At 37.3% G+C, this 14,427-nt stretch overlaps 1 protein-coding gene across 3 annotated transcripts in view; it reads right to left on the bottom strand.

Annotated features, from left to right (window-relative positions):
• LOC133651072 (glycerophosphodiester phosphodiesterase domain-containing protein 5-like) overlaps positions 1–14,427 on the bottom strand; it is a 21,651-nt gene extending 7,224 nt beyond the window's left edge. For 2 of the 3 annotated variants that reach the window (XM_062048992.1, XM_062048995.1), the window contains exons 1-11: positions 14,318–14,427; positions 11,667–11,858; positions 11,389–11,492; positions 11,177–11,270; positions 7,935–7,994; positions 7,748–7,846; positions 6,830–6,923; positions 1,710–1,855; positions 1,543–1,625; positions 393–543; positions 110–334 (exon numbers count right to left, since the gene is read on the bottom strand). In XM_062048992.1, coding sequence (XP_061904976.1) covers positions 110–334; positions 393–543; positions 1,543–1,625; positions 1,710–1,855; positions 6,830–6,923; positions 7,748–7,846; positions 7,935–7,994; positions 11,177–11,270; positions 11,389–11,492; positions 11,667–11,801 — 1,191 coding nt within the window. In that variant the 5' untranslated portion in view covers positions 11,802–11,858; positions 14,318–14,427. The remainder of the gene's footprint in view (positions 1–109; positions 335–392; positions 544–1,542; positions 1,626–1,709; positions 1,856–6,829; positions 6,924–7,747; positions 7,847–7,934; positions 7,995–11,176; positions 11,271–11,388; positions 11,493–11,666; positions 11,859–14,317) is intronic. The other variant, XM_062048993.1, reaches the window with a different exon arrangement.

Genomic DNA, 14,427 nt, shown 5'->3' with positions numbered 1-14,427 from the left:
TTTTTTCATTTTAAGTTTTTAATCGGAATTGTGCAAGAAACTAATCGCAAAAAGTTATTTGAAGCTCGGTGACACCAACAATAAGATTATTAAGGCGCCGTGACGTCACCTGTGATGGCCGAATGGACGACTCTTTGTGGATGACGTCCAGCGTGCGCTGAATCCACGACATCCTGTACGGGTGTCCTTCTGGGGGCTGGTAGAGGTCAAAGATCACCAGTTTGTCAGTGCGAGCCGCCAGCTGGAGGAAGTCCAGCAGGCTGCAGACGGACTGGTTTCCTGCCCGGAGACGCTCCTCCTTTCCTAGCGAGCTCGCCGTGTTGAAGGGATCAGTCTTTGGGGGTGGAAATCCGTCAATAAGTTTCATCGTCATCAATAACCAGATGACTTACGGAGAGGAACCAGGCCCCGGCGTTGAGACTCTGTAGCTCCGCCCACATAAACATGGCCGCCGAGGTGTCGGTCCGGTTGGGGAAAACCTGGCGAACGTCGGTGGTTCGCTCCAACGTACGGTCGTGCATCAGGAAGGGAACGCCGTCAAAGCTGTTGGTGTTATAAACAGAAATAATATTTCATCTGTGTTGGGAAAATGTGGGGGTTTTTTTTATTGTGAAAGACAAAAAATTATCATTTCAAGCACTTTATTTAAAATGTGAGCACTTTTCAAAACTTTGAAATCATTAAGCACATGAAGTCGAGACTATGGGTTAAAGTTAAAGTACCACTGATAGTCACACACACACACACACACTAGGCGTGGTAAAATGACCCTCTGAATTTGACCAATCCCCTTGTTCCACCCCCTGGGAGGTGAGGGGAGCAGTGAGCAGCAGCGCTGGCCGCGCTCGGGAATCAAAAGGTATAATCAAATATGATAATCCTTTTGATAATTACAACATATACAGTATATAATGAACCAAACCATGTTTTCTATTTATTTGTTTAGGGTCGATTATGTTTTGGGATGATTTTTATATATTTTTATTGTATTGTTTACCAATGTGTTAAAATCTTTCTTTCTTTTTTTTAATATTAATTCTTAATCCAACAAAAGATGTTCAGTCAAACCGCAATTAGGCAACACTTTAATCACTTTTTAAGACGTTTTTCAAACCTTGAAGTATAATTTAAGCATTTTCAATTATTTCAAGTTCTTGTAAGTCTTTACTTAACATGGAAATAGATCCCTTTATATTAAGGGAGGGCGATAGTTCGAATTTTGGTATCGATCTGATACCAAAAGTTAAAACAAAACCAAGTAAATCTGATGTTAGTATCACCAATACTAATACTTTTTAATTACAAATAATTTCTTAATTGCTTTATTTGATAAAATATTAGATTAAGATTATATGCCAATACAATATAACAGTATTAAAATAAGTATAGGAAAAAGTCACTGTAGTCCAATACAAAATAATGCTTGTATAACATCGATAAACTGCAACAAAAGTATCGATCTGATACCGATACTCACCTTGGTATCGACACTACTGATAATTGGATCGATACACCCACCCTTAGTTTACGTCACAAACTGACCTGATGGTGACGTCCGTCTCCAAGCCGTCACTTCCTGCCTCCACTGCCTTCTCGAACGCCATTAGTGTGTTTTCTGGAGCTAGCTAGCGACAACAGAAACACATATCGTCCAAAACATGTTTTAACGTTTATTTTGAGTTTTTTTAGGGTGTTGTCGTCACGCTCACCATGGGGGCTCCTCTGTGGGCAATTAGGCCTGGTGGGGGGCCCAGGGTCCCTTCCGGTCTAATACATGGAGAGTACAAGCCCAGGGGCACCAGGTAGACGACCAATAGGAAGACCAGGTAGACGGTCAAAATTAGGCCCCGCCTTACTGCCAAATTAGCAGAAATTTTTGTGATGAATTGTGTGAATATCTAACTTATTTCCTGTGTTTCTATTGTAAAAATCCTCAAAAGACATTCATTTCATTTTCCTGCACCCTACAGGACTGGAGTGGAAAATCTACCAAAACTTGTTGAAAAGTGAGTTACTCTATTTTCTAAATCTACTTTTAACAGAAAAACTAATTCAATATTTTTTTGTCACTGCCACAATGTGTGTGTGACTTTAAAAGCAACCACTTACATTTAGACAAAATTATACACTACAACAAATATGATAGGTTAGCATACATATATTCATTTTATCAATGTTAGCAATGTGTACTTAGCATTAAAAATATTTCTTTTCAGTCATTCCGTATTTGACTCTTTGGTGCTCTCTATTGCTTATGTACATTCTTATGCTCGCTGCTAAGGTAGGAAGCTATCACTGTTAAGCTAAGTTTCTTCTTTTTGCTTACAAACAAATTCGATGGGCCATTCGGCTATTTTGAGAGAGTTGACACTTTTGACTAGGCTCACTAAAACAGGTCGACTCCTTTGGCTCCCGGACGTCTCTTCCGTTTGTTACATAAATTAATTAATTAACAATAATTAAAAATTATAAGCTAAATAAATTAAGTGTAAATAACATGCATTATAATTTCTGCATTGTATATATATATATATATATATATATATATATATATATATATATATATATATATATATATATATATACAGTATATATATCACTTATTTAAACTACATAGTGCTAAAAAAAATAATAATTATAAAGACAACTTAACTATTCACTGTTGAACTTTTCAGATTTGTTAACTTGGCTTTTATCTGCAAAACAAATTATGAAAAAACAGAATGACTGCGCAACACAACAAATTGCATATGAAAGATAAAGGAAAAAGTTAGTATCCGCACAACTTTTCTTTAAGTTCTTAAAGGGGAACTGCACTTTTTTTTGGAATGTTGCCTATCATTACCAATCATTAGGTAAGACAAGTACACATGTCTTTCTTTTCTTTGTGCATTTGAAGCAGCTAATGGGAATACACTATTTCGCCCAAAAAGCCCTCTGAAAAACCATCCAAAAAGCGCCAACAATACTCCATTTACATCTTGTGACCTGAATATTAACCAAGTGTTAGCAATATTGTTAAGTGCTAATGCAAACAAAGTACTTTTAGCCGTGATCACAGAGAGAGCTGCTGCTCCATCGCCTCTTGAGTTGATGAAAGTTCATTCTAGATCATGCATCTCTCTTTTTCTTTTAAGCAAATTAAGCAAATTTTTATTGCATTTAAAAAAAAATACTTTTTACAATTCATCTGACGAGTCAGCGACAACAACCCCTCTCAACATGACTGAAGGAGTGACCCAAACAATGACTCCCTGTAAACACTGTTGGATATATCAACAAGAATGTAAACACTGTTGGATACATCAACAAGAATGTAAACACTGTTGGATATATCAACAAGAATGTAAACACTGTTGGATATATCAACAAGAATGTAAACATTGTTGGATATATCAACAAGAATGTAAACACTGTTGGATACATCAACAACAATGTAAACACTGTTGGCTATATCAACAAGAATGTAAACACTGCTGGATATATCAACAAGAATGTAAACACTGTTGGATACATCAACAAGAATGTAAACACTGTTGGTTATATCAACAAGAATGTAAACACTGTTGGCTATATCAACAAGAATGTAAACACTGTTGGATACATCAACAAGAATGTAAACATTGTTGGATGTATCAACAAGAATGTAAACACTGTTGGATATATCACCAAGAATGTAAACACTGTTGGATATATCAACAAGAATGTAAACACTGTTGGATATATCAACAAGAATGTAAACACTGTTGGATATATCAACAAAAATGTAAACACTGTTGGATACATCAACAAGAATGTAAACACTGTTGGCTATATCAACAAGAATGTAAACACTGTTGGCTATATCAACAAGAATGTAAACACTGTTGTATATATCAACAAGAATGTAAACACTGTTGGATATATCAACAAGAATGTAAACACTATTGGCTATATCAACAAGAATTTACTAAAAACACTGTTGGATATATCAACAAGAATGTAAACACTGTTGGCTATATCAACAAGAATGTAAACACTGTTGGCTATATCAACAAGAATGTAAACACTGTTGGCTATATCAACAAGAATGTAAACACTGTTGGCTATATCAACAAGAATGTAAACACTGTTGTATATATCAACAAGAATGTAAACACTGTTGGATATATCAACAAGAATGTAAACACTATTGGCTATATCAACAAGAATTTACTAAAAACACTGTTGGATATATTAACAAGAATGTAAACACTGTTGGCTATATCAACAAGAATGTAAACACTGTTGGCTATATCAACAAGAATGTAAACACTGTTGGCTATATCAACAAGAATGTAAACACTGTTGGCTATATCAACAAGAATGTAAACACTGTTGGCTATATCAACAAGAATGTAAACACTATTGGCTATATCAACAAGAATTTACTGTAAACTCTGTTGGATATATCAACAAGAATTTACTGTAAACACTGTTGGATATATCAACAAGAATGTAAACACTGTTGGCTATATCAACAAGAATTTACTGTAAACACTGTTGGATATATCAACAAGAATGTAAACACTGTTGGATACATCAACAAGAATGTAAACACTGTTGGATATATCAACAAGAATGTAAACACTGTTGGCTATATCAACAAGAATGTAAACACTGTTGGAAATATCAACAAGAATGTAAACACTGTTGGATACATCAACAAGAATGTAAACACTGTTGGATATATCAACAAGAATGTAAACACTGTTGGATACATCAACAAGAATGTAAACACTGTTGGATACATCAACAAGAATGTAAACACTGTTGGCTATATCAACAAGAATGTAAACACTGTTGGAAATATCAACAAGAAAAATGTGCGCTAAAAGCAAAGATTTGTTCCCTGGAAAGCGAAAAAGGACTCCATGAGACACTCCCGGTGGAATCCAGTGGTAAAAAGTAATCGTTAACCTCCGGATCAAATGGTGATAAAAAATGTTACACTCAACCTGAGGCTGAAATGATACTGTGTCTTTTCCAAGACTCTGTAAAGACACCTGCAATGGACTTGGTGCCAAGGCCAAGTCAGAATGTTGGTATCCATGGCCGTGGTGTAATTTCACCCGGAATAAAGTTAATATACAGATTTTTGCCACTGTCCCAGCCAAATCAGACTGAATATCACACACAGAAACAAGTTAGCACAAAGCGTCAGACGGACATAGCAACTGTTCCGAGTGCCAAGGTCAAACATACGCTTCTTCTTGGAGACGGCCCCATATCTAACTAACAAACAAACTGTCGTTAAGACCCGTCTAGTCTTGATGTCACAGTACTGAAGAACTATCGGCTTCTATCAAACCTGCCATTTTTAGGCAAAGTCCTAGAAAACGTTGTGCACCAACAGCTTAATAGTGTCAAGTTTGAAGTCTGACCACCAGGTGTGACGTCACACACTATAGCACACGCTGAGAAATAGCTCCGTGCCTGCCTACTTTATGGGTTATAAAGAAACCTATGGATAATGGAGACGTATATAATAGTCTCCTTTTCAGGTGAGAGGACGCTAAAGGCAGTGCCTTTAAGGCACGCCCCCAATATTGTTGTCCGGCTGGAAATCGGGAGAAATTCGGGAGAATGGTTGTCCCGGGAGATTTTCGGGAGAGGCACTGAAATTCGGGAGTCTCCCGGAAAATTTGGGAGGGTTGGCAAGTATGAGTGTCAGGTTTGAAGTCTGATAGGGCTGTGAATCTTTGGGTGTCCTACGATTCGATTCAATATCGATTCTTGGGGTCAGGATTCGATTCAAAATCAATTTTTTTTTTCAATTCAACACGATTCTCGATTCAAAAACGATTTTTTTCTGATTCAAAAGGATTCTCTATTCATTCAATACATAGGATTTCAGCAGGATCTACCCCAGTCTGCTGACATGCAAGCAGAGTAGTAGATTTTTATAAAAAGCTTTTATAATTGTAAAGGACAATAATTTATCAACTGATTGCAATAATGTAAATTTGTTTTCACTATTAAATGAACCAAAAATAAGACTTATTTTATCTTTGTGAAAATATTGGACACAGTGTGTTGTCAAGCTTATGAGATGTGATGCAAGTGTAAGCCACTGTGACACTATTGTTGTTTTTTTTTTTTTTTTTTATATATAAATGTCTATTGATAATGTCAATGAGGGATTTTTAATCACTGCTATGTTGAAATTGTAACTAATATTGATACTGTTGTTGATAATATTCATTTTTGTTTCACTCTTTTTGGTTTGTTCTGTGTCGTGTTTGTGTCTCCTCTCAATTGCTCTGTTTATTGCAGTTCTGAGTGTTGCTGGGTCGGTTTTGGAATTGGATTGCATTGTTATGGTATTGCTGTGTATTGTTTTGTTGGATTGATTAATTAAAATAAATAAATAAAAATTAAAAAAAAAAAAGTATATTACAAAAAAAATAAACGATTTTTTAAAAATGAGAATCGATTCTGAATCGCACAACGTGACTATCGTGATTCGAATTCGAATCAATTTTTTCCCACACCCCTAAAGTCTGACCACCAGGTGTGACGTCACACACACACACACTATAGCACTGATTTTTTGCACACTGAATTTTTATAAATGTAATTTTTTTAACACTGAATTTTTATTTTTTTTCAATTAAATTTGATGTAAAAATAATTCAGTGTCAAAAAAAACACAAATTAACCTCCATATGTGCTTGTCTTACATAAGGATTGTGAATTATAGGCACAATTCCCCATCAAAAAGTGCAATTTCCCTCCAAAAGAGTGGTTTCGTTCAAGAATCACCCATCACTAGTACAACTGAGAAGATCCACAGACCCCACGCCCTCACCTGTGCTGCCCACGCAAAAGAAGTGTAGCGCTACCGGCCAGGCCAGCGCCGTCATCAGTAAGACTCCGCCCACATGCAAATAGGGCGCCGTCACCTGTGGTCACGTGGAGGGGGGGTTTAGGATTGGTTGGTATCAACACTTCAGTCATCAACAATTGCATCATCAGAGAAATGGACATTGTAACAGTGTAGGACTGACTTGGTAGGATATGTACAGCAAGTAGTGGACATAGAGAGAGAGATCAGAAAGTATTAAAAAAAAGTGTCTACATTTGATTATTTACAATCCGAAGCGGTATGATGTGGAAGGGAGGATGTTAGTTTAGGGTTGAAGTTGCCTGGAGGTGTTCTTTTAGTGCGGTTTTGAAGGAGGATAGAGATGCCCTTTCTTTTACACCTGTTGGGAGTGCATTCCACATTGATGTGGCATAGAAGGAGAATGAGTTAAGACCTTTGTTAGATCGGAATCTGGGTTTAACGTGGTTAGTGGAGCTCCCTCTGGTGTTGTGCTTATGGCGGTTATTTACGTTAAGGAAGTAGTTTGACATGTACTTCGGTATCAGGGAGGTGTAGCTGATTTTATAGACCAGGCTCAGTGCAAGTTGTTTTACTCTGTCCTCCACCCTGAGCCAGCCCACTTTGGAGAAGTGGGTAGGAGTGAGGTGTGATCTGGGGTGGAGGTCTAGAAGTAATCTGACTAGCTTGTTCTGGGATGTTTGGAGTCTAGATTTGAGGGTTTTGGAGGTGCTAGGGTACCAGGAGGTGCAAGCGTAATCGAAAAAGGGTTGAACGAGAGTTCCCGCCAGAATCCTCAAGGTGCTTTTGTTGACCATAGAGGAGATTCTATAGAGAAATCTCGTTCGTCGGTTGACCTTTTTGATCACCTTGGTTGAAAACGAGGGGAATCGAACGCGTCACCTGGAAGGAAAGCAGCAGCGTGCTCCACCCTTGACTCCAAAGGTCGCTCATGACGCAGGTCGCCATCACGGCGAACGTCAGACTCACCGTCACGCCCATCTGACCACACACGCAGGCCACTACATTAGGTACACCCCATTTAACAACACATGTCCATGTGATCTGATCTGAGGTCAGTGTAGCCTACCTTGTGCAGCCAATGTAAACACAGTGTTTGCCTGTGGGACAGCAAGCAGAGGGCCAAGAGCTGAAAAGAAGCAATGTTTCACATCATTACAAACGTTTTTAGGAGCACGCAGCCCCGGGCTACTCTTACCTGACGCCACAAAAAAAAAAAAAAAAGGTGACAGCCGAAACTTTGTTCGTCGTTAAAAGAGTCGGAAACGTTTATTTTTGCTTTGTATAGCCGTCGTCGACTGTTACGTAATTGCTTCAAAGCCCGCTGACAAACACGCCGCCAAATGTGTTCACTTAAGTTCAAAGCAGTAAAGACCAACAAAAGTGTTTGTGTTTCATGTCGGGAGAAAAAAAGCACTAATTATTTTTTTTCTCCAACAAGAAAGCCTAAATTGAGAAAACGCAAAAGGATATAGTGCAGTGGGGTCCGTGTACATTCCGTTCGGGACATTTTTTCTATTTTCATTTCTGAAAAAAATGTTGGACAGCTACTTAATGAGACTTTTTTTTTTAAAGGACAATAGCAATATCTGACTCAAATTTTAGTTTTGGGGGGAACGCGTTCAATTTCTGTTATTCCATATTATATTTAATTCTTTGCACTTTTAAAATCTGTGACCCGGAAATCTGATAAGGCAAAAAAAAGTAATAGTTTTATAAGTAACCTTATTAGTATTTGCTCTTTGCCCCAGCCTTTTGATTATTTAACCTAATTTTAGGCATATTTTTGAATGTAAAAAAAATGACGTAATTAGATCAAATAGGCATTGAAAGGGTTAAAATAAAATAAAAACATGACATGTATGGAGTTTTTTTTTTTATTATGGCTGAAGTTCACTCAGAAAAAAAAAAGTTGTATTTATTTAGAGCTATTACATCATAACGACCCCAGAGGTTTAATACAATTGTCATAATCATGCAAATAAAAATAGAACATTTGATAAAGCACTACAAAAATTTAGTAACAATGTAAGTTTTGCAAGATATCAAATATAAAATGCTGATACAAAATAATTTTAGACTAGAAAACCTCCGCCAGGCTATATAAATGTAAATGGGTTATACTTGTATAGCGCTTTTCTACCTTCAAGGTACTCAAAGTGCTTTGACAGTATTTCCACATTCATCCATTCATACACACATTCACACACTGATGGCGGCAGCTGCCATGCAAGGCCCTAACCACGACCCATCAGGAGCAAGGGTGAAGTGTCTTGCTCAAGGACACAACGGACGTGGTGAGGTTGGTAGAAGGTGGGGATTGAACCAGGAACCCTCAGGTTTTTGCTCTATGCTTTTTTAACCTGTAAAGCACTTTGGTTCAATTTAAAAGTTGTTGAAAACGTGCTATATAAATAAAGTTGACTTGACTTGACTCTCCCAACTGCGCCACGCCGTGTATCTATCATACATTTTTAAGAAATACTTTTTTTAAATATTATTTTTATAAATTCAGCCCCAAAACGTCATCCTTTTCTCCTTATCACGTTTCTGAAAGTTTAATCAAAATCAACTTTTTGAGTTATGTTGTTAAATAACAGACTGACAAACCATTGACAAAAATTACGGTCCGGATGGAGGTAATAAAAATGTATGATAATGAAGTAACCAAAATCTGCTAAATACCAGGAAAAAAACACAAATGCATATATTTTTTTGACTATAAAATCATAAGGGACATTTTTGAAAATGGAGGAATTTTATAGAATACGTGAATATGATGAAAATGTACAATAGATCATTAAACGTGCAATAAATATATAGATAACTTATTTAAAACAAATTACAATACATTTTCAAAATAAATATGTCAAAAATGTTTTTTTAAGTCAAAATTAAAGAATACAAATACAAATTATTAATTGAAAAAATTTAAATTTACATAAAAATTTGAAAATAGAAGTATTTTTTTTAATAACGTAAAAAAAAGTATGTAGTAAATTAACAATACTAATAAAATAACAAAAATGTGAACACGACAAAATTTGAAAATCGGGTTACAAAACATTTTCGGATCATGTAAAAAAGGTGCAAAATAAAAGAATAAAAAACAAATGTGAAAAAAATTATTTTAAATATATGTTTGTTGGTTGGTTTATGTCAATTTATTTCAACCATGCATACAGTTACAAAGTATTGCATCACTTATTTCCTGTTGTTTCATTACAGCACGTCCGAAAAGGAGTAGGAAGAAGCAGAGCTTATTTAATCCTATACCCCTTTTCGTATCACAGCAGTTTTAACCTATTTGTTTGTTCTCTGTTTGTAACACTACAGTTAATAAATAAATGAGTAAATAAAGGAATATACAATGAATAAGTAAATAATTATCAAACACGTGAATTAACAATAATTAAAGTTCTCATCAATAAATAGTTCAGTATGGTTCACCGATGAGATGAAGACGATTTTCTATTTTATTTTTAAATAAGATCCAAGGTTGTTCTTCTTTGTACTTTGAGTCTAACAGTTTCATAAACTTGATCATAGTTTGACTTCCTTGCGTAATCCATTCCATAATTCAATTCCAAGTTTTAAGTGCTGTACGTGCATACAGATGTGTAAATTAGATTTTTCTCTCAGGTTATATTTCTCCTCCCTGTAAAAATGACAAAAACTTTTAAAATGATATAGGCTAGCAAGAGATTTTCTAAATCACAGGTGTCAAACTCAAGGCCCGGTGGCCAGTTCTGGCCCGCCACATCATTTTATGTGGCCCGCGAAAGCCTGGAAAAAATGAGTTTCAATGAAATCCTTTTTTTTTCTTCTTTTTTCTTTTTTTTTTTTACTAAATGCATTCGTTCTTTCAATTTTGACAGAAAAAAATGCATATTTTAAACTTTAATATCTGATCATGCCAATTATATTATTATATACTGTATTGCAAAACTATTTTTGTGAGATAAAAACAAATAGTTAAATATCTGCTTGTCACCTTTATTTATGATATTAAAACAAGTTATATATTTTAAAAAAATCTAATAATCAAATGCATATGCATTTCGATTAATCATGATTAATCACAGGTTATTACCCTCATGCATAATGTCAATTCATTTTTAAAAAGCGGCCCTCTGAAAGCAGCCATTACTGCGATGTGGCCCTCAATGAAAATGAGTTTGACACGCCTGTTCTAAATAATCCTATTAAAATAAAATAAATAAAACAATATCACATATTAAAAATGAAATATTGTGAGTAATAATTGCTTTGAAAAATCCAACATGTCTGCCTCACTATCAGTCGTCTCACCATGAGCATGGCCGTGTAGGAGAAGAAGACGGCAGCCATGACCAGCAGCACCACAGTCCACGGGAACCAGAAGCCCATGTTGACGAAGTTGAACCTGCACGGCGGGAACTCATGTTAGTCAAGGGGAAGAACAGGAAGTAGACGTGCAGGGGACGACGCGTGCGTTGAGTGCAGGAAGTCAGGAGTTTGGTTGTGAGAAGTGTTTCACCCACCAATCAAAGTCATTGTAGTCGTTCTTCGCTTGGACCCAGAAGTAGAGAAAAATCAGGGTGAGGCAGAAGGCCGCCACCAGCAAGACCAAGTAAGCGCCTTCCCACTGTCAGGACACCAAACAGGATAATTCTTTTTTTTTTTAATCAGCTTGCTCTTTTTATTGCCCCCGTTTCCACGGAGACAATAGCCTGTCCCTTGACCCCATTAAAAAGCTCGATCATCTAAACCAGGACAGTAATTCTCACGCAGTATACAGAAAGCGTGGGGGTCACCTGACCTTGCTGCAGCAGCAGTCTGCCGGCCCGGCGCCGCTCCTTTGCCGGCGTCGCCACCGGCAACCGTACAAGCCCAGCAAACACGACACGAAGGGTCGGCGGTCCTGTTCGTCGAGGACGCCCAGCGTGTACGCCATGGGTTTACTGACGCTCCGACCTCTTGTCCATCACACACACACACCTGAAACACAACACTGTCACAATACAAAAACATATAAATATGGACATCGTCATCATCAGCCTGTCCGCAAGATAAGATAAGCTTATCGTCACACCTTATAGGTACCAAAGGGCACTTTAGTGTATAGTTTCAAACACATGCGAATGGGAACAAACAGTTCAACTAACATGTGCTCGGTGTTGAAACAGCAATACTCAATACACCTGCTCAGTGGCTTAGTGGTTAGAGTGTCCGCCCTGAGATCGGTAGGTTGTGAGTTCAAACCCCGGCCGAGTCATACCAAAGACTATAAAAATGGGACCCATTACCTCCCTGCTTGGCACTCAGCATCAAGGGTTGGAATTGGGTGTTAAATCAACAAAAATTATTCCTGGGTGCAGCCATCGCTGCTGCTCACTGCTCCCCTCACCTCCCAGGGGGTGAACAAGGGGATGGGTCAAATGCAGAGGACACATTTCACCACACCTAGTGTGTGTGTGACAATCATTGGTACTTTAACTTAGATGTGCACACTGTGGCCACACCAGCAGCACACCTGTCCCAAACCTGACTAAATACCAAGTTAATGACCCCAAAAGGGACAAGCGGTAGAAATGGATGGATGTTTTATTATTAAAATCAAATGACACTGTACATTCACTGTACAAACACACATTCACATACTGTACATATACAAGTACATATGCACACATACACTCATGCACATAATCACGTTTCATCAAACATATATTAACGTTGTTGCCCTAGGGTAAACTGGGTATAACACATGGCACACTGACAAAGCTTAACCTATTGTTACTATAACAATCTACAAGGTTAATGTAGGTTGCTTCTCTTTCTTCCCCTCCATTTTTCTGCATTCTTTCGTATCTCAAGTTATCATTACGTATATGTATTGCTGCATTTGAACAATTGTATTGTTGATAATAAAGGTAAAGTGTTGGTATTGTTTATTATCAATAGCACTATTTCTATTGGTATTCATATTGCTCCATTTTTAGTGTAATAATGCTCATTATCATTTCTGTATTATTTTTTATTTTCGCTAACTGCTTATTTGCTATTACTTTTACCATCATATTTGTACATGTCGTATTTGCTGATGTTGCTCTGTTGTTGTTGTTGTTGTTGTGTTTGCTGTTGTTGTTTTTGTCTCTCTGTCTAATCCCCCTCTTGTCCCCACAATTCCCCCCTCTGTCTTCCTTTTTTTCTCTTTCTATCCCCTCCTGCTCCGGCCCGGCTGCACCAAATGATAATATAAATACATTTAATAAAGTCAAAATACAAATAAGGCAACAAGAGAAGTATCCTACACTTCTCTTTTGTAAAGTAAATCTGAACAGCTCATATGGGCATCTACATCTGCTATATGATTTTCCTGAGCAGCTGGGCAGGACATTAAAAAAAATAAAAATAAAATAAAATCAAATGACAGCAGTCATTTCCATGGGATTATAAGTGTTTTGGCCCACTTACAATGACAATAACTAAAAATATAGTTTTTCATGAGCTGTGTACTAATATTGTATGTCTGGGTGGAGGTCCTGCTTTGGAAATAATTTTTACCCCTTTCCGATATCGCATTTAGTTCCCACTAAAACATTCACATGTTGCACAATGAGATGTAAACACGGGATCATGTGTACATTCCTGTAACTTTCTGTTTGTAACATATATCTTTATTAGTATTTATTTAATATTAATCATGAAATTATTAATATTGATAAATTAAGATTAAATTAAGGAAAAAAAACATTTTATTTTTCACTAAAGACGGGTTCAGTGAATGCGCATATGAAACTAACGGGGTTCAGTACCTCCAACAAGGTTAAGAACCACTGGGTTAGAGTGTCCGCCCTGAGATCGGTAGGTCGTGAGTTCAAAACCCCGGCCGAGTCATACCAAAGACTATAAAAATGGGACCCATTACCTCCCTGTTTGGCACTCAGCATCAAGGGTTGGAATTGGGGGTTAAATCCTGCTGCTCACTGCTCCCCTCACCTCCCAGGGGGTGGAACAAGGGGATGGGTCAAATGCAGAGGACAAATTTCACCACACCTAGTGTGTGTGTGTGACTATTATTGGTATTTTAAACTTTAACTTTAACTTTAATAGCGCCTGAGCCGAATTCCTTTCATTTATCCGCCACTTTAACGCGTCCCTAAAGCGGCGCCCAATGAGCGCTTTTACCGTCGTGTGTTCCATTTCGTCCGCCGGAGCTGCTCTATAACGTTGAATTTGTCTTCTTAATATACGCCGATTCGAAGTCAAGAGGCTACTAAATGTATATTGTATTTTGTTGAGCATCAGCTGTGGTTAATATTGCGAAAGGAGCACATTCTTTTCAAAATATGACAACTTTTACAAGGAGGTTTGGCGACAGCAAGGAAGGACTTAAAAAAACACCGTCCCAAGCAATACAGTTTAAGATATTTTATGATATTAAATGATAAATGAGGCAGATATTCCTACCTGGTAGTCGGTGACTCGGTTCTGCCTCCCGAGGTGACACATCCAAGGGGAGGAAGCCGGCTCCTCTTCCTCGCTTAGCGGACATGTCAGAAACAGGTGGCGCGAAGGTG

Source organism: Entelurus aequoreus, linkage group LG05 (assembly GCF_033978785.1).
Source record: "Entelurus aequoreus isolate RoL-2023_Sb linkage group LG05, RoL_Eaeq_v1.1, whole genome shotgun sequence".
Lineage (NCBI taxonomy): Eukaryota > Metazoa > Chordata > Actinopteri > Syngnathiformes > Syngnathidae > Entelurus > Entelurus aequoreus.
The sequence above is the reverse complement of the archived record's forward strand: the minus strand, read 5'-3'. Positions and strand labels throughout refer to the sequence as shown.